This window comes from Chiloscyllium plagiosum, unplaced genomic scaffold (assembly GCF_037043375.1).
Source record: "Chiloscyllium plagiosum isolate Xiang-an unplaced genomic scaffold, Cpla_swu_hap1 HiC_scaffold_46, whole genome shotgun sequence".
NCBI classification, from domain to species: Eukaryota; Metazoa; Chordata; class Chondrichthyes; order Orectolobiformes; family Hemiscylliidae; genus Chiloscyllium; species Chiloscyllium plagiosum.
In genome coordinates this window covers 13610957-13629931 of record NW_028270184.1, presented here as the reverse complement: position 1 = coordinate 13629931, position 18975 = coordinate 13610957, and the positions used below count along the sequence as shown (strand labels likewise).

The 18975-nt window shown below is 47.2% G+C and overlaps 2 protein-coding genes across 2 annotated transcripts in view; both read left to right on the top strand.

Annotated features, from left to right (window-relative positions):
• LOC122543914 (uncharacterized) overlaps positions 1-18975 on the top strand; it is an 83705-nt gene that overhangs the window by 38409 nt on the left and 26321 nt on the right. The gene's annotated exons all lie outside the window — the stretch shown is intronic.
• On the top strand, positions 2512-9344 carry LOC148136215 (putative G protein-coupled receptor 139). The gene is made up of 2 exons (XM_087983604.1): positions 2512-2704; positions 8446-9344. The coding sequence occupies exons 1-2, from the start codon at positions 2512-2514 to the stop codon at positions 9342-9344; spliced, it is 1092 nt and encodes a 363-aa protein (XP_087839730.1).

The window sequence follows — 18975 nt, the reverse complement described above, 5'->3', positions numbered from 1 at the left end:
ATGACGATGGTGCTTTTTTCACTTGTTTAAAGGCTGCTTCTTGGTGATGTGGCCTTTTCCAAGAATGAACCTTTCTCAATAGCAAGTGCAAGGGTTCCAGTGCGGAGACCGAGTGACTTATGAATTTTCCGTAATAATTCACCAGCTCAAGGAAAGACGTAAGCTCAGGTGCAGACATGGGAGCTGGGATACTTTTGCTCACCCTCACTTTATCTTCCAATGGGAATAACCCAATCTTGTCAACTTTGTAGCCCAACTTGATCACTTGGGGTGCCTGGAATATACATGTTTTCTTCCCTTCTAAGGCATGCATCCACCTGGGAGAAACATTATGAGCACATGATCAGATGAATAGCAACCTGGAGTCGACCTTGTAAAATGTTCTCTATCGTCCACTGGAAAAGGGGCACAGGCTGGTCATACCCCAAATGGCAGCCTCGTATATTGGTAGAAACCGTTACGTGTATTCATTTGTGGCGTTCTTCTGGGACACCTCATCCTGCAGGTCCATCTCCAGCTTTGTGCAGGTCCGCTGCCCCACCCCTCGACAGTTTTGTGTCCATATCCTCTGTGTGAGGGATTGGGTATTTATCCAGCTATAAGAAGTGGTTGACCATTTGCTTAAAGGCAAACTGACCCACCAGGCTTCACCATCGGTACAACTGGTGCTGCCCGTTCTGCAAACTACACGAGCTTGATAATTCCTTCCCTTTCCCGCCTCCTGATTCTGCCTCCACCTTTGCCCTTAAGGATCACAGAATTGCTTCCTGGTCAATACGTAAGGTGGCTTTGGCTCTTTTGATAGTCACCAGGCCTTGTTGGATAACCTCCAGGTATTTATTTAGGATTTCACTCAGGCTAGCTATTTTCTCATTGGAAAATGTTGAGCCAATCGAGGTGAATCTTTCCGAACTGATTCCGAACCATAAAGCTTAGGCCCGAGGCTTTTGCTACAGTCAGTGGGAACTGCTTCTCGTAGGAGACAGGAACTGAAGTCTTGCCCTTAATATGGATTGTTTCCCCAGTGTATGTTCTCAGTCTAGCTAAGGTCTTGCACAAACTTAAAGGTTGGAGTCTAGAACGAATCTTGTTAAAGACTGGTTCTGCAAACACTGATATAGAGAGCGAACGGAGAAACTGAAATCCAAGGTCTCCATGACAACCGGGCGACCATTTAACCAGACATATAGTTTCGGTGGATTGGACATGCTAAATTGCCCCGCAGTGTCCAGAGATCCACAGGCTAGGTGTGGTTAGGGGGATAGGGTAGGGAAACAGGCCCAGATGGGATGGAAAGGGGCACAGATTTACGAGGATGTTGCCTGGTCTGGAGGGAAGGTCTTATGAGGAAAGGCTGAGAGACTTGGGTCTGTTCTCATTGGAAAGAAGAAGGCTAAGGGGGTTTTGATAAAGACATACAAGATGATCAGAGGATTAGAAAGGGTAGACAGTGAGAGTCTTTTTCCTAGGATGATGACATCAGCTTGTACGAGAGGGCATAACTGCAAGTTGAGGGGTAATAGATTTAAGGCAAATGTTAGAGGCGGGTTCTTTACTCAGGGAGTGGTAAGGGCGTGGAATGCCCTCCCTGCTAATGTAGTTAACTCAGCCACATTAGGGAGATTTAAACAATCCTTAGATAAGCACATGGATGATGATGGGATAGTGTAGGGGGATGAGCTGAGAATAGTTCACAGGTCGGCGCAACATCGAGGGCCGAAGGCCTGTTCTGCACTGTATTCTGCACTCTATGTTCTATGTCTTTGGAGGGTCGGTGCAGACTTGATGGGCTGAATGGCCTCTTTCCCTGCTGTAGGAGTTCTATGATGCAGCGTGATGTTCTGCAATTTTTAATATCTCTCTTCAATACATGTTACATTCCCCATGTTACATTAAATCACTGAGTGAGCTTGGTGTGGCACAGTTTTTAAGAAACCCACGTCCATAACCAGGTAAAAACCTGTTCAGCTTTCAAAGCAATGGATAATTTGTTTCTTTCCCTGGCTTGTCCAAATGTCCGACAGACCCAGTTTAACTTTACAGTCAGTAGTTCTCAGGTCGATCATTCTCACTGCCAATACTTCCTTCAAACAGGTTATGACTTTTTTCATTGGTCCACTCCCATATCCTGTAGGTATTAATACTTTAGGGTCATATCCTTTTGTCCTTCCATCAATATTTCTGGTGTACCCTATCAGGACTGAATAAAACTTTTGCACAATTCTGTTCAAAAAAGTGTCTGTTTCAAAGGGGTTAATAGACTTGTTTGTTCAGTGACTGCAATTAAAGTCAATCCACAGCAGCGTTAATTGTGTCACTGGAGAATTCAGTTATTTCCAACAAAAGGCCCTCCTTTCAGCATCTTTATCAACACCTTCAGGGGAAGCAGCGCTCCTGGCACGTAAAGAGCATCTTGGTTCCGTAGAGAGTGAGCGGAGAAACTGAAATCCGAGACTAATAGATTGGAACGATTCATCAGTGAGCTAATAACTGGGAACCACACAGACAGGAATGAGAAAGAGAATGGGTTGGAATCTAAAAGCGACAGATTTCAATACTACAACAGAGGACAGGATTCTATCTCTTTGGCTTGACCGTCTTTCGGCAGATCAAACGTGGATCACATTGGCGGATCAGATCTATTGGATTCTTCGCATCATTCAATTTGTTTACTATCCCATCCTCGCTGTTATTGGGGTCCCTGGTAGGTATCACTACTCACCCTCTGACATTTTGAAACCATGTGGAATCCTATTCCTGCTCTTACCACACACTCTCCTTTTCTGTTGCTGTTGGTGTTCCTGCTGTGTCCAACCATTAGATCCAAAAATAACGTTTCATTTCATGTGTTTTTGATGCTTATCTGATGGAGTACATTAGCTTCAACGCCCGAGACAAGCATTGTACACTGTCCATCCACCCAAAAACCTTTCACCTTCATGTCTAACATTTGCATGAGACATTTCACATTCTTGCTGACTGTTTTGGACCTGAACTGATTTCTGACCCCACATACTAACCATTAGCTCCTCCAACCGACATACTATCCCTCCCCCGCACAGCATGTCTATTCAACTGTATCTTGCCTGAGATGATCTGTAGTTCATGGTTTAAATTTTGGGAAATGTCCCTGCTCCAAATTCGAATAAAATACAGCCCATGCCAACCTATACCTGCTCCATCTTAATCAACAGCAAATTTCTTGCATCCATCATTCCAGTGATAGAAGATAGGTACCCAAGATATAATTTATAATTCAAAAGATAAAAATGGCAGATGAGATATGCAAATTGTTCTTCACGTTGGAAAATACAGTAAGTCTCCCAGTAGTTATTGAGACCACATTTGGAGTACTGTGTGCAGTGCTGGTCGCCTCACTTTAGGAAAGATGTGGAAGCTTTGGAGAGGGTGCAGAGGAGATTTACCAGGATGTTGCCTGGAATGGAGAATAGGTCGAACGAGGGTAGGTTGAGAGTGCTAGGCCTTTTCTCATTGGAACGGCGAAGGATGAGGGGTGACTTGATAGAGGTTTATAAGACGATCAGGGGAATAGATAGAGTGGACAGTCAGAGACTTTTTCCCCGGGTACAACAGAGTGTTACAAGGGGACATAAATTTAAGGTGAAGGGTGGAAGGTATAGGGGGGATGTCAGGTGTAGGTTTGTTACCCAGAGAGTGGTGGGGGCATGGAATGCGCTGCCTGTGGGAGTGGCAGAGTCAGAATCAATGGTGACCTTTAAGCGGCAATTGGATAGGTACATGGATGGGTGCTTAAGCTAGGGCAAATGTTCGGCACAACATCGTGGGCCGAAGGGCCTGTTCTGTGCTGTATTGTTCTATGTTCTATCTTCTGTGAGGAACTGATGTGAATGAGGAACTCAAAAACCAATAACGACACAGTAACACTGGAGAAATAATTGGAGCTGAAAATTGACAGATTTACTAACATGAATTATAATGCGTCCCAGGGAGTTGAAAGAAGTAATTGTGGTGAATAATACTTCATTGCTGGCCCGCTGTCAACATTTTACAGCTTCTGAATTGGTCCATTAGGATTAGAGGGTTGCAAATGTATCACAGCTATTTACAAAAAAGGGAGAGGGGTAAAACAAAGAACTATTGACCCAGTTGGTTGACGTCAGTATGAAGAGAAATGATAGAATTTCTTGTAGATGGTGATGTGATAACGGGACACTGAGAAAACACTGATCTGATTGGGCCACAATCAACATCAAATTATGAAGGCGAGACCATGTTTGACAAACACGTTCGAGATTGCTTGAGTATGTTCCTAAGATGACAGATAAGGAGACCCAGTGAATCTGGTGCTGATTAGATTTGCACAAGCCTTTCAATCAGTTCTTAAACAGGAGATTTGCAAATAAAGCTAAAAGGACATGGAGTGGGGTTTCGGGTGTAAATAAACTTGCAAGGGTTAACAGTTAATTATCTATAATTCTAAATGTGTTGGATAGTGATGTGATCCGGACTGAAACAGGAATACAACAGCTTTAAGGCCAATGACTGTGTATGGAATTGGTGCTCTTAAAAAAAATGTCACGTTACTAAAACTCATTGAAAGTTTTATTTTCGGCGATTTCCTTGAAGGAGAGATAAGAAGCGTTGGTCCTGAAGTGTGTGAGAGTGACATTCATCCAGGAACAGTTGTGCATTATTTTGTGAAATTGTGATCAATTGTTGAAGCCGGAAGTCATCAGCCTGATGTCCATTCTCTGACTGGTGAACCAGTTGACAGTTTACAATAGAAGGAGAGAGAGAGAGAGAGAGGGAGAGAGGGAGAGAGAGAGAGAGAGAAGCTTGCAGAGTGTTGAAGGCACAGTTTCTCTTGAAATAAATGAAGCCGCAGAAAAACAATTGTTTTCTCCCCATCAGTTTCTCTCTTTAAACAGTAAGTATGATATTATAATGAGCATTGCAATTAGATTACTTACAGTGTGGAAACAAGCCATTTGACCCAATGCTTTGCCTATAACCCTCTATTTTTCCTGGCCAATCCACCTTAAGCTACTCACCTACGGGCAATTTAGCATGGCCAATTCACCTGACCAGCACATTTTTGGACTGTGGGAGGAAGCCGGAGCAAACCCACACAGACACGGGGAGAATGTGCAAACTCCACAGTCGCCTGAGGTGGGAATTGAACCCAGGTCTTTGGCGCTGTGAGGCAGCAGTGCTAAGCACTGGGCCACCCTGTGATTTCAGCAATGGCGTCCACTCAGGAGATCAGAGAACAGAAAATCCTGGGAAGGAAAAGTAACATGTCATTAAAACATCTGGACTGGTGCCATTGAACCATGTTTCCCTCCTGTTTCCTCCATTCATAACACCAGTGTTTTGTTTTTGTTTGATTCCATTGTTAGGGCCTAGGCCAGACCACTCAAAACATTCTTAAGCAGGAGGACCCCCAGACCATAACTTTGTAATTTGTTCCAGTAAGTGTGCAGTGAAAATTACCCTGAGTAAGTTAGCAAGGTTGACTACCAGGTTTTAAAGCAGACAAAAATGTATTCACAAAATTACACAATGAAACACAAAGAATAGAATAAGGAACCCCTGCAGAACTCAGTTTATCCAAACGAGACTTAATAATGCTGTTCCGAATATACACAACAATCCCAATATGCAAACCTACTTAAAGACCAGTGAGAAAAGTGCAACTAATGTTTACAGGTTGAAGTTAAAAAGACAGAAGGAGAGAGAGAGAGAGCCTGTTTACATAGTCCACTGCTGAACTCACAATGAGTTCTGGACTGAACTGCTCAGCTAAGAGAGCTGACCACTCCCCTTCCATTGTACAGGTCACTTCTAAAACATGACCACTTTGGCCTGAAGAATCGTCTGTTTACATATAAACAAAAAGGCCTCTCAATACCCTTTTCACCTCTGTACCGAGCTCGTCTAATCGGAACTGGGAGAATTTTTGACCCCTCTGAAAAAGATCAAGGACACAGGATCCTTGAGGAAAAGAACAGCTTTCAGAAAGAAAAGGGGACCAGCTTTGTGACACTGCCTATGCAGCAGAATTCCCCATTGCAGAGCTTCTCCTGTGCATGACTTGTGCTGAATTAGAGGGTTGCAAATGTGTCACAACCACTTTTAAAAAAGGGAGTGTGATTAAACAAGGACCTGTTGACCCATTAACTATAGCAGGAAATACACTATTTCTAATTTTGTGAATGTCATATTAAGTATGTGAATGACCTATGTGTTATTTTATGTTGGTGAAAACATGCAGAGGATCCTCGTAGTTTTGGGTGATGTGGAACAGTGATTATGTCTAACAGTTCGTGTGTTATCATGACAAGTGGAATGCAATCTGGAGAATATGAGGTTGTCCACTTTGGGAGGGAGAACAGAGAAACAGTTTAATTCATAAACAGCGAGAGATTGGGAGTGATCGGTGTCAAAGGGACCTCAATGTCCTTCTTTATAAGTCTCTTGCAAACTAACATGGAAGTGCAACAAGTCATTAGAAAGCCAAAGGTTTTGCCAGCTTTGTCATGACAGGATTGGATCAACAGAGTACAGAAAACATATTTCTATTGATAAACCTCTGTGATATTGTACCTACAATATTGTGTACAGGTTCCCTTAACTGGTCTGACTCTCTTCACTCATCCCCTCAAAATGCATTACTTCAAGCAAATTCCATGCTAAGGAAATATTTAAGTGCAATGTTAAATGCACAAATAAACAAGACTTGTTGCTCTTGTAGTTCTGTTTTGGAATCTTAAATTCTTTTCATCCCCTGTCAATGTTGCTCACCAACAACAGCAGATCATTCTATTGTAAATCGTCCGAAGAATACAAACGCTTAGGAACTCAAACGTAAGCAATCAGATCTGGAACAGTGAGTTTCATTCACAAGTACAGATACCACTGTCTACCATTGGACTGCTTACTTCCTGTGTGTGTGTGCTGTTTGTTCCCCCAGAATTGCAGCGTGACAGTGGTTTGTTCTGAAATGAATGCTGCAGTTGTACCTGAGCCTGCCCTCCTGTTTGTCCCACTGCCTGTCTCAGTCTCTCTGCTGGTATCAAACCTATTCTGCTGTCATTCAACTCCATTTCTCCTTATTCTCTGTGTTCCCCTCTTTTCAACATTGGCCGGAAAAAGCACTGGGACCTCAAAAATTAAATATTATCACAAATCTAATAAAGCGCAAGTCTTTGTGATTGATTTAAGTATCAATTTCCACTTCTATTTGCTCTTTTCACATCGTTATCTGCTGGATACCCAAAATCCACAGTTAACCTCTCTGATGGAATCAGGTCAACAGAAATTATTGACCCGTTTATCAACTTAACAAGAGCTATGACATTCAGAAAATGAATGAACACTGGTCACAGGCAAAACAGAACTACGACCAACTTTAAGTCTACTACCTGAAACACCAACTGTCTTGTAAAACTTCTGCACAAACACATGGGCAGAATCAAACGAAAACGAAACACTGGTGTTATGTGTTTCAGGTAGTAGACTTAAAGTTAGACTTAAAGGAAAACAGGAGGGAAACATGCTTCAATGGCACCAGTCCAGATGTTTTAATGACATGTTAGTTTTGCTTCAGAGTATTTTCTGTTCACCAATCTCCTGAGTGGGCTCCATCACAGAAATCACAGGGCAATTGTGATGCTCAGTATAATATCATACTTACTGTTTCAAGAGAAAAACTGACAGAAACTGATGGGGAGAAAAGAATCATTTTGCTGCGTGCTTCATTTACTTGACTGCCAAGAAAGATCAAGAGAAACTGTGCATTCAGCACTCTGCAAGCTTCTCTCTCTCTCTCTCTCTCTCTCGCTCCCCCCCTTCCTCTCTCATCTCTCTCTCTCAACCCCTCCCTCCCTCTCTCATCTCTCATCTCTCTCTTCCTTTCTCTCTCTCTCTTTCTGTCTATCTCTCTCTCTCTCCCACTATTGTAAACTGTCAAGTGGTTCATCAGTCAGAGAATGGACTTCGGGCTGATGACTTCTGGCTTCAACAATTGGTCACAATTTCACAAAACAACGCACAACTGTTGCTGGATGAATGTCACTCTCACACACTTATCTCTTCTTATCTCTCTTTCAAGGAAATCACTGGAAATAAAACTTTCAAAGAGTTTTAGTAACATTTCATTTTTTTTATATAGAGCAGCACTTCTGTACACAGTCTTTGGCTTTAAAGCTGTGTTCTTCCCATTTCAATCCAAATCTCATTATATTCCAATACATGTAGAATTGAGAAGGTGCCACCTTTTCACTTATGGATAACTAACTATATTTAAACCAGGTCATGGAAGGTTATGATCAATGTTGCAGTCACAATTCGAGTAGATTTTTAATGATCTAATCTCTCTCACATTTAATTCAACATTATTGAATGCAGTGTTACGGTGACAGGTCCAGCTTTACAATCCACCCTTATCTATTTTCCTTGCAGCAAACATAATGACGATGGTGATCCTGTCACGGGGAAAATGTGGTCTCTCAAAATGTATTACTCACTACTTGGTAGCCATGTCAGCATCGGATCTACTGGTCATTATACTCAACTTAATTTTGAGGCACATTCCAATTGTTTTTTCAGAATATTTTTCATTTGTGAAGTCCATCCGTGTGTGTAATATCCATGCTGTCCTACTGTATGCAGCTACAGACTGCTCTGTCTGGTTCACCGTTGGTTTCACCTTTGACAGATTTGTGGCTATTTGTTGTCAGAAGTTGAAATGTACATATTGTGTGGAGAAAACTGCAGTTATAGTTCTCGGAACAGTCATTGTGCTGAGCTGTTCAAAGAACATCACCTGGTACTTCATGTATACAGGCAAGTATTGGCTGATGAATGTACCATGGTTTTGCGTGTTAACAGAGGATGTTCAGTATTCTTGGATCTGGGGAACAATTGAGTTTGTCCATCACATTCTAACTGCTGCCGTCCCATTTGTTATCATTTTGCTTCTCAATATTGTCACTGTGAAACATATTATAGTGACCAGCAGAGCCCGATGGAGACTCTTGGCTCACAACAGTCGGGCGATTACAAGAGATCCTGAGATGGCGAGTCGGCGGAAATCCATCATTTTACTCTTTGTTATTTCAGTGAATTTCATTCTGCTGTGGGTAGTGTTCTTGCTGTATAGTATATGGCGACGCATGTGGCATGTGGGGTATCGGACCTTATGGCTCGATCGCTCTGCACGAGAATTGGGGTTCATGCTTCAGCTCTTGAGCTGCTGCACGAACACCTGCATTTATGTAGCGACGCAGATTAAATTCAGAGAACAGTTGAAGCACATGTTCAAATATCCCTTCATTGTCATGTGCCAGATCGTTCACTGATGAGTATACCTGGATCGCTGGCAATTGAGAGTGCCTTTTTGATTCCTATAAGAGGTTCAATCTCAGCAGTCTAAAGGCCTCTTGAGGAAGGTAGAGATAGAAAGAAGTCTCTGACTGTGGAGAAAGATCCGGAATGCAGCCTAGCATTATGGTGTCAGAGTGTCTGAGAGTCTAGTCACACGGGGATATGAATCCAGCCTGTGAGCAAGCCCAGATGGATGACTTGCTTGCATGCGTCTGTGAGTGAGTCAATGGGCTGGAACATGTTGACTGGGGATACCAGTCACTTATCACCGTGAGACAATGATATGAACTGGTGAAGAAGGCATACCAGATACTTACCTTCATTATCCAAGCCATGGATTTTAAGAGCAGTGAGATTATTCTGGAAATGGACCAGAGGAGACTGAGAGGAGATATGACTGAGATGTTTAAAATTATAGAGATGTGGGTCGACAAAATAAAATTTTCACCTTGATGGAGGGTGACCAGGGTGCGTGAATTGGAGGGTAAGCGACAGGAATCATCTTATTTTAATATCTTCAGATAAAATAGCAATGTAATGTTTTTCCATTCCAAACTGCTGACCTGAACCTACATCAGTCCAAGGTGAGGCAATGCATGAGAAACTCAGCAGCTCTGACATCAACCGTGGAGAGAGAAACAGCCAATGTGTCACTCTGTTAGGACTCTTCTTCAGAAGATCCTCAATGTTTGAAACATTAAATTCTACTTTCATCACTCTCCATTCAGTCAAAGTGGGCATGGGGCAGAACTTGTAGTCACTTAACAATCCTCATTTGTAGCAGATGTAAAGTGGATGGGGTGAAAAATGGAACAATATAGATTACGCTTTTATGAGATTATGTTTGGGGAAATGAGCATAGAATATTGAATGGGAGCTTTGACATAGATTGGTTCAAACGATCCGGTGTTTAAGCTTCAGGATAGAATTATTTTCGCTCGACGTCTAATCAAATGCTCTCCCATATTTCATATTGAAATATGTAGTATGGACATTAGAAGCTGAACGTGGGCTTTTTGTCGATGTGTATTCTTCCTTTGAAAGGGTCAATTTTTCCATTTTTCAGTTTCAAACAGTAGGCCTCCATACGAACATGGTTTGAAACTGGAACGCTCAAACGTTTTCTTTTTGGAAAATGGCAGGGCGTTTGGATGCACACCATCCATCTGTTCCAACAAAACAGTAATGTGCTGGTTAGCAAGAATGGTTGGGACCAGTTGCCACAGTCATGGCTAATCCCGAAACGGCCATTTTCCTGTTCCTCGAATGCTGCCTGACCTGCTGTGCTTTTCTAGCACCACTCTAATCTAAACTCTGGTTTCCAGCAACTGCAGTCCTCACTTTTGCCTAATCTTATGGACCAGGCTAGATCCCCCACTTTGAAATGTTTTCAGAAGGTAACCCAAACCCTAACTTTTCTATTATTATTTGGGCAGATGTGAGGTGGATATTCCAGGAGTGACGCAGCTGGTCAAACCACTCGGCTTTAAGCAAAACAGAATTTATTTAAAATTACAGATGAAACACGAACAAATGAAAACAGAATTTAGAATAACTTATTTAATAGCCCAACTGACACAATATCGCAACTTAATGAAGCAGTTCCAATCCCTGCAACTCCCCCATAACACATCCCTTGACCAAGGTTAAATTCAAACACAGGGCCTTACAGGCAGGAGAGGATTCAGAGAGGAAGTTCAGGCACAACCTCTGTTGAAACATGGAACCTTTTTCCACTGTAGCTGCTTCTCTAGGTCACCAGCTAAAACTAAGCCAAGCTAGAAAAATAACCTGAACTGGGAGAACTGGCCACTCTCCTGCCATTGTTTTTAAGTAGACATTTCCAGACGTATTGGAACCTCTGCCTTTACGACCCCTCCTGAAAAAAAAACAAGGGCACTATTACTTGTTAAAGGGGCAGCATTGTCACACTAATGAACATACAAAATATGCACATTATTTATTTCATGTGTCAGCTCCCACAGGACAACAACACTCCAGTTCTACCCAAGTGACATCTGGGTTCATATCTGGGTGGAACATATTGAATGGAGCCATTAACTAATGTGATGATGCTGTAGCTTTAAGGGGTGATTTTGTCCTGGTTTCTTATGTGAGAGAGTTTAATGAGAGGCGGTGAACAGTCTGCAGTAGCATGAACAGCCTGCGAGGACTTGGGTTTTTTTAAATGTTGGAACAGTAGAAGCAGCCTGGATGGGTGTGGCCAGGTCTCACAGACCAGGATATGTAGCGTTTCTAGTTTTTTGCTTTGATTAGCTTTTAGAATCAGCAGAGGCTGACGGAGACTTGAAGAAGGAGAAGCTATTTTCCCTTCTCTCAGTTACAGCTAGAAGCTCAGGTTTCTCTTCCTACTGAAGGCATTGGGTGAGTGAAAATCCATTTCTGAAATTGCCTTTTTCCAAGAGATGTTTCTGGATTGGAACAGTCAATTATTAATAGTTACTGGAACTATTACTCTGTTACATTTTCCACTAGAGTTGAATTATTCTAAGTTCTTTCTTTTACTGTGTTTTAACAAGCGTATTTAAATAAATTGTGTTTTGCCTTACATTGAGTAGTTTGACCAGTTGAATTGCATCTGGAACACGCCACTTTACATTTGCCTTTCAAATAAGAAAAAGTTAGGGTCTAGGCTACCTTCTTAAAATATTCTGAGGGGGTCTGGTCTGATCCATAATGCTAAATTTCGAATCAGCACAGAGAGAGAAGTTACCTCTGTGTATTGGTTCCTGAAGGTCCTGCAACTGAGTCTAAATTGAAACCAGACTCCCACAATCCACGCTCATCTGCCTTTATTACTCTGAGACAAAACTAGGGAGGTTGTCTGAGGAGATGGATGCAGCTTTCTAGAGGCAGGGATCATCCCATCTTCAGGTTTATACAAATCTAGCTCAGTGTGTCCATTCATCAAGCCAGGAATCCTTTTTGCCTTATCTACCACTTCCAGATAGTTGTATTTGTGAATCATCTCCATCCAGCTCCTGTTGTTTCTTTTCATACTTGGGAATAAAAACACATTACCTCACACTTCTCCACACTAAATTTCATCTGCCACATGTCAGCCCATTTTCCCAGCCTGATTATATTTCCTTAAATCCAGTGAACTGTCCTCCCTCATGTTTACAATGCTTGCGTCATCTAGAAACTTTGGAAGTGCATCTTAGACCTGATCGTGTGAATTTCATTGGCACCTTCTGGGAGCTTGTGAAAGAGGGAACTGACCACAATGCCAGAATTAGCTCAGAACATTTCTTCACTGTATACAGAGGCATGGTCAAATAGGGCTTCACTTGTACTTCCTCCAGTTTGTTCTCAGTCCCAGGTCAGCTGATATCAACACAATTGATGCATGTGGACACTCCTCACCAACACTTCTCAAAGTACCAACACCAGCCCCAATGAAACGCCACCGTAGACTTCTCCCTGATGTGAATACCAACCGTCCACCTCTGTCCTCTGATTTCTGACCCTTTAACGTTTTGTAACGAGGCTGTCACTGTCTGTTCAATTCCACGGGCATTCGAATTTTGCCCAAAGGCGTCTTGTGTGACATTTCATCCAACACCCTTCGAAATGTTATTAACACGTCATCCACATGAACTTCATCACCCCCTCACTGATATTCCGTGGGATGATCAACTAATTCCCTGGGAATAAGGAATAGAGGAGATCTTCCATCCCATCACGCACGTACCATCCAATTTCAGCCCATGTCCCGGTTTTCTGATGTCAATCCTGCAAATTAGTTCTGTCCATAAAACAATAAGGAATAGGAACAGGAGTAGGCCATCCAGTTGTTAAAGCCTGCTCTGCCATGCAGTAGGATCATGGCTGATCCAAAATTCGTCACGTATACTTTCCTGTGACACCCTCGTATCACAAGATTCCCCCAACTGTTTGTGAACCGTAAAATTTGACTCTATTTCCCTTTCAGGTCGCTGGTTACAGATCTTGACAACTTCCTGTGCTCAGAATGAAGGGTCGACACTTTAGGACTAAAACAGTTAGGAGTTTCTTCAGCCAGAGGGTGGAACCCAGTGCATTAGATGGCGTTGGAGGGCAAGTCACTGAGTGCTTTACGGCAGAGATAAGTAGGTTCTCGCGAGAGGAAGAGAGTGGGATGGGGATGTGGGACTTTGCCGGGGAACACTGAGAGTGGGGTCGAAGGATGTTGCTCAGGGAACAGTGAGGGTGGGGCTGAAGGATGTTGCTGGGGGAACAGTGAGGGTGGGGTTGAAGGATGTTGCTGGGGGAACAGTGAGGGTGGGGCTGAAGGATGTTGCTGGGGGAACAGTGAGGTTGTGGCTGAAGGATGTTGCTAGGGGAACAGTGAGGGTGCGGCTGAAGGATGTTGCTGGGGGAACAGTGAGTGTGGGGCTGAAGGCTGTTGCTGGGGGAACAGTGAGGGTGGGGCTGAAGGATGTTGCTGGGGGAACAGTGAGGTTGGGGCAGAAGGATGTTGCGAGGGGAACAGTGTGGGTGGGGCTGAAGGATGTTGCTGGGGGAACAGTGAGGGTGGGGCTGAAGGCTGTTGCTAGGGGACAGTGAGGGTGGGGCTAAAGGATGGTGCTGGGGGAACAGAGTGAGGGTGGGGCTGAAGGCTGATGCTAGGGGAACAGTGAGGGTGGGGCTGAAGGACGTTGCTGGGGGAACAGTGAGAGTGGGGCTGATGGAAGTTGCTAGGGGAACAGTGAGGGTGGGGCTGTAGGAAGTTGCTGGGGGAACAGAGAGAGTGGGTTGAAGGATGTTGCTGGGGGAACAGTGAGGTGGGGCTGGAGGATGTTGCTTGGGGAACAGTGGTGGTGGGGCTGAAGGATGTTGCTGGGGAACAGTGAGGATGGGGCTGAAGGATGTTGCTAGGGGGAACAGTGAGTGTGGGGCTGAAGGAAGTTGCTGGGGAACAGTGAGGATGGGGCTGAAGGATGTTGCTAGGGGGAACAGTGAGTGTGGGGCTGAAGGAAGTTGCTGGGGGAACAGTGAGAGTGGGGCTGAAGGATGTTGCTGGGGGAACAGTGAGGGTGGGCCAGAAGGATGTTGCTGGGGGAACAGTGAGGGCGGGGCTGATGGATGTTGCTAGGGGAACAGTGAGCGTGGGGCTGAAGGAAGTTGCTGGGGGAACAGTGAGGGTGGGCTGATGGATGTTGCTGGGGGATCAGTGAGGGTGGGACTGAAGGAAGTTGCTGGGGGAACAGTGAGAGTGGGACTGACGGATGTTGCTGGGGGATCAGTGAGGGTGGGGCTGAAGGCTGTTGCTGGGGGAACAGTGAGGGTGGGGTTGAAGGATGTTGCTGGGGGAACAGTGAGGGTGGGGCTGAAGGATGTTGCTGGGGGAACAGTGAGGGTGGGGCTGAAGGATGTTGCTGGGGAACAGTGAGGGTGAGGCTGAAGGATATTGCTGGGGGAACAGTGAGGTTGGGGCTGAAGGATGTTGCTAGGGGGACAGTGAGTGTGGGGCTGCAGGATGTTGCTGGGGGAACAGTGAGGGTGGGGCTGAAGGATGTTGCTGGGGGAAAAGAGAGGGTGAAGCTGAAGGATGTTGCTAGGGGAACAGTGAGGGTGAGGCTGAAGGATGTTGCTGGCGGAACAGTGAGGGTGGGGCTGAAGGATGTTGCTGGGGGAACAGTGAGGGTGGGACTGAAGGATGCTGCTGTAGTAACAGTGAGGGTGAGGCTGAAGGATGTTGCTGGGGGAACAGTGAGGGTGAGGCTGAAGGATGTTGCTGGGGGAACAGTGAGGGTGAGGCTGAAGGATGTTGCTAGGGGAATCAGTGAGGGTGGGGCTGAAGGACGTTGCTAGGGGAACAATGAGGGTGGGGCTGTAGGAAGTTGCTGGGGGAACAGAGAGAGTGGGTTGAAGGATGTTGCTGGGGGAACAGTGAGGTGGGGCTGGAGGATGTTGCTTGGGGAACAGTGGTGGTGGGGCTGAAGGATGTTGCTGGGGAACAGTGAGGATGGGGCTGAAGGATGTTGCTAGGGGGAACAGTGAGTGTGGGGCTGAAGGAAGTTGCTGGGGAACAGTGAGGATGGGGCTGAAGGATGTTGCTAGGGGGAACAGTGAGTGTGGGGCTGAAGGAAGTTGCTGGGGGAACAGTGAGAGTGGGGCTGAAGGATGTTGCTGGGGGAACAGTGAGGGTGGGCCAGAAGGATGTTGCTGGGGGAACAGTGAGGGCGGGGCTGATGGATGTTGCTAGGGGAACAGTGAGCGTGGGGCTGAAGGAAGTTGCTGGGGGAACAGTGAGGGTGGGCTGATGGATGTTGCTGGGGGATCAGTGAGGGTGGGACTGAAGGAAGTTGCTGGGGGAACAGTGAGAGTGAGACTGACGGATGTTGCTGGGGGATCAGTGAGGGTGAGGCTGAAGGATGTTGCTGGGGGAACAGTGAGGGTGGGGTTGAAGGATGTTGCTGGGGGAACAGTGAGGGTGGGGCTGAAGGATGTTGCTGGGGGAACAGTGAGGGTGGGGCTGAAGGATGTTGCTGGGGAACAGTGAGGGTGAGGCTGAAGGATATTGCTGGGGGAACAGTGAGGTTGGGGCTGAAGGATGTTGCTAGGGGGACAGTGAGTGTGGGGCTGCAGGATGTTGCTGGGGGAACAGTGAGGGTGGGGCTGAAGGATGTTGCTGGGGGAAAAGAGAGGGTGAAGCTGAAGGATGTTGCTAGGGGAACAGTGAGGGTGAGGCTGAAGGATGTTGCTGGCGGAACAGTGAGGGTGGGGCTGAAGGATGTTGCTGGGGGAACAGTGAGGGTGGGACTGAAGGATGCTGCTGTAGTAACAGTGAGGGTGAGGCTGAAGGATGTTGCTGGGGGAACAGTGAGGGTGAGGCTGAAGGATGTTGCTGGGGGAACAGTGAGGGTGAGGCTGAAGGATGTTGCTAGGGGAAACAGTGAGGGTGGGGCTGAAGGACGTTGCTAGGGGAACAATGAGGGTGGGGCTGAAGGATGTTGCTGGTGGAACAGTGAGGGTGGGGCTGAAGGCTGTTGCTGGGGGAACAGTGAGGGTGGGGCTGAAGGATGTTGCTGGGGGAACAGTGAGGGTGAGGCTGAAGGATGCTGCTGGGGGAACAGTGAGGGTGGGGCTGAAGGATGTTGCTGGGCGAACAGTGAGGGTGAGGCTGAAGGATGTTGCTCGGGGAACAGTGAGGGTGGGGCTGAAGGATGTTGCTAGGGGAGCAGTGAGAGTGGGGCTGAAGGATGTTGCTGGGAGAACAGTGAGGGTGGGGCTGAAGGCTGGTACTGTGGGAACAGTGAGGGTGGGGCAGAAGGATGTTGCTGGGGGAACAGTGAGGGTGGGGTTGAAGGATGCTGCTGGGGGAACAGTGATGGTGGGGCTGAAGGATGTTGCTAGGGGAGCAGTGAGGGTGGGGCTGAAGGATGTTGCTAGGGGAAGAGTGAGAGTGGGGCTGAAGGATGTTGCTGGGGGAACAGTGAGGGTGGGGCTGATGGATGTTGTTACGGGAACAGTGAGGGTGGGGCAGAAGGATGTTGCCAGGGGAACAGTGAGGGTGGGGCTGATGGATGTTGCTGGGGGAACAGTGAGGGTGGGGCTGAAGGATGTTGCTGGGGGAACAGTGATGGTGGGGATGAAGGATGTTGCTGGGGGAACAGTGAGGGTGGGTTTGAAGGCTGTTGCTAGGCGAACCGTGAGGGTGGGGCTGGAGGATGTTGCTGGGGGAACAGTGAGGGTGGGGCTGAAGGATGTTGCTGGGGGAACAGAGTGAAGGTGGGGCTGAAGGATGTTTCTAGGGGAACGGTGTGGGTGGAGCTGAAGGATGTTGCTGGGGGAACAGTGAGGGTCGGGCTGAAGGATGTTGCTGCGGGAACAATGAAGGTGGGGCTGATGGCTGTTGCTACGGGAACAGTGAGGGTGGGGCTGAAAGATGTTGCTGGGGGAACAATTTGAAGGTAGGACTGCAGGCTGTTGCGTGGGGAACAGTGAGCGTTGGGCTGAAGGATGTTGCTGGTGGAACAGTGAGGGTGGGGCTGAAGGATGTTGCTGGGGGAACAGTGAGGTTGGGGCTGAAGGATGTTGCTGGGGGAACAGTGAGGGTGGGGCTGATGGCTGTTGCTTGGGTAACAGTGAGGGTGGGGCTGAAGGATGTTGCTGGGGGAACAGTGAGGGTGGGGCTGGAGCATGTTGCAGGGGGAACAGTGAGGGTGGAGCTGAAGGATGTTGCTGAGGGAACAGTGAGAGTTGGGCTGAAGGATGTTGCTGGGGGATCAGTGAGGGTGGGGCTGAGGTATGTTGCTGGGGGAACAGTGATGGTGGGGCTGAAGGATGTTGCTGGGGGAACAGTGAAGGTGGGGCTGAAGGATGTTGCTGGGGGATCAGTGAGTGTGGGGCTGAAGGATGTTGCTAGGGGAACAGTGAGGGTGGAACTGAAGGATGTTGCTGGGTGAACATATTGCGGGTGGGGCTGAAAGCCGTTACTAGGGGAACAGTGAGGGTGGGCCTGAAGGATGTTGCTTGGGGAACAGTGTGGGTGGGGCAGAAGGATGTTGCTGGGGAACAGTGAGTGTGGGGCTGAAGGATGTTGCTGGGGGAACAGTGAGGGTGGGGCTGAAGTAAGTTGCTGGGGGACCAGTGAGGTTGGGGCTGAAGGATGTTGCTGGGGGAACAGTGAGGGTGAGGCTGAAGGATGTTGCTGGAGAAACACTGAGGGGGAGGCTGAAGGATGTTGCTGGAGAAACACTGAGGGTGAGGCTGAAGGATGTTGGTGGGGGAACAGTGAGAGTGGGGCTGAAGGATGTTGCTGGGGGAACAGTGAGGGTGGGGCTGAAGGATGTTGCTGGGTGGACAATGAGTGTGGGGCTGAAGGACGTTGCTGGGGGGACAGTGAGTGTGGGGCTGCAGGATGTTGCTGGGGGAACAGTGAGGGTGGGGCTGAAGGATGTTGCTCAGGGAACAGTGAGAGTGAGGCTGAAGGATGTTGCTGGGGAAACAGTGAGGGTGGGGCTGAAGGATGTTGCTGGGGGAACAGTGAGGGTGGGGCTGATGGATGTTGCTAGGGGAACAGTGAGGGTGAGGCTGAAGGATGTTGCTGGGATAACAGTGAGGGTGGGGCTGTTGGAAGTTGCTGGGGGAACAGTGAGGGTGGGACTGAAGGATGTTGCTGGGGGAACAGTGAGGGTGGGGCTGACGGATGTTGCTGGGGGAACAGTGAGGGTGAGGCTGAAGGATGTTGCTGGCGGAACAGTGAGGGTGGGGCTGACGGATGTTGCTGGGGGAACAGTGAGGGTGGGGCTGACGGATGTTGCTGGGGGAACAGTGAGGGTGGGGCTGACGGATGTTGCTGGGGGAACAGTGAGGGTGAGGCTGAAGGATGTTGCTGGGGGAACAGTGAGGGTGGGGCTGAAGGATGTTGCTCGGGGGACAGTGAGTGTGGGGGCTGAAGGATGTTGTTGGGGGAACAGTGAGGGTGGGGCTGAAGGATGTTGCTGGGGGAACAGTGAGGGTGGGGCTGAAGGATGTTGTTGGCGGAACAGTGAGGGTGGGGCTGAAGGCTGTTGCTAGGGGAACAGTGTGGGTGGGGCAGAAGGATGTTGCTGGGGAACAGTGAGTGTGGGGCTGAAGGATGTTGCTGGGGGAACA

What these genes read in the sequence shown, in the direction of transcription:
- LOC148136215 (XM_087983604.1), top strand. Translation starts at nt 2,512, where the DNA reads ATGAGAAAGAGAATGGGTTGGAATCTAAAAGCGACAGATTTCAATACT. An exon ending in CGCTGTTATTGGGGTCCCTG is followed by an intron (nt 2,705 to 8,445) that starts GTAGGTATCACT and finishes TTTTCCTTGCAG; the next exon opens with CAAACATAATGACGATGGTG.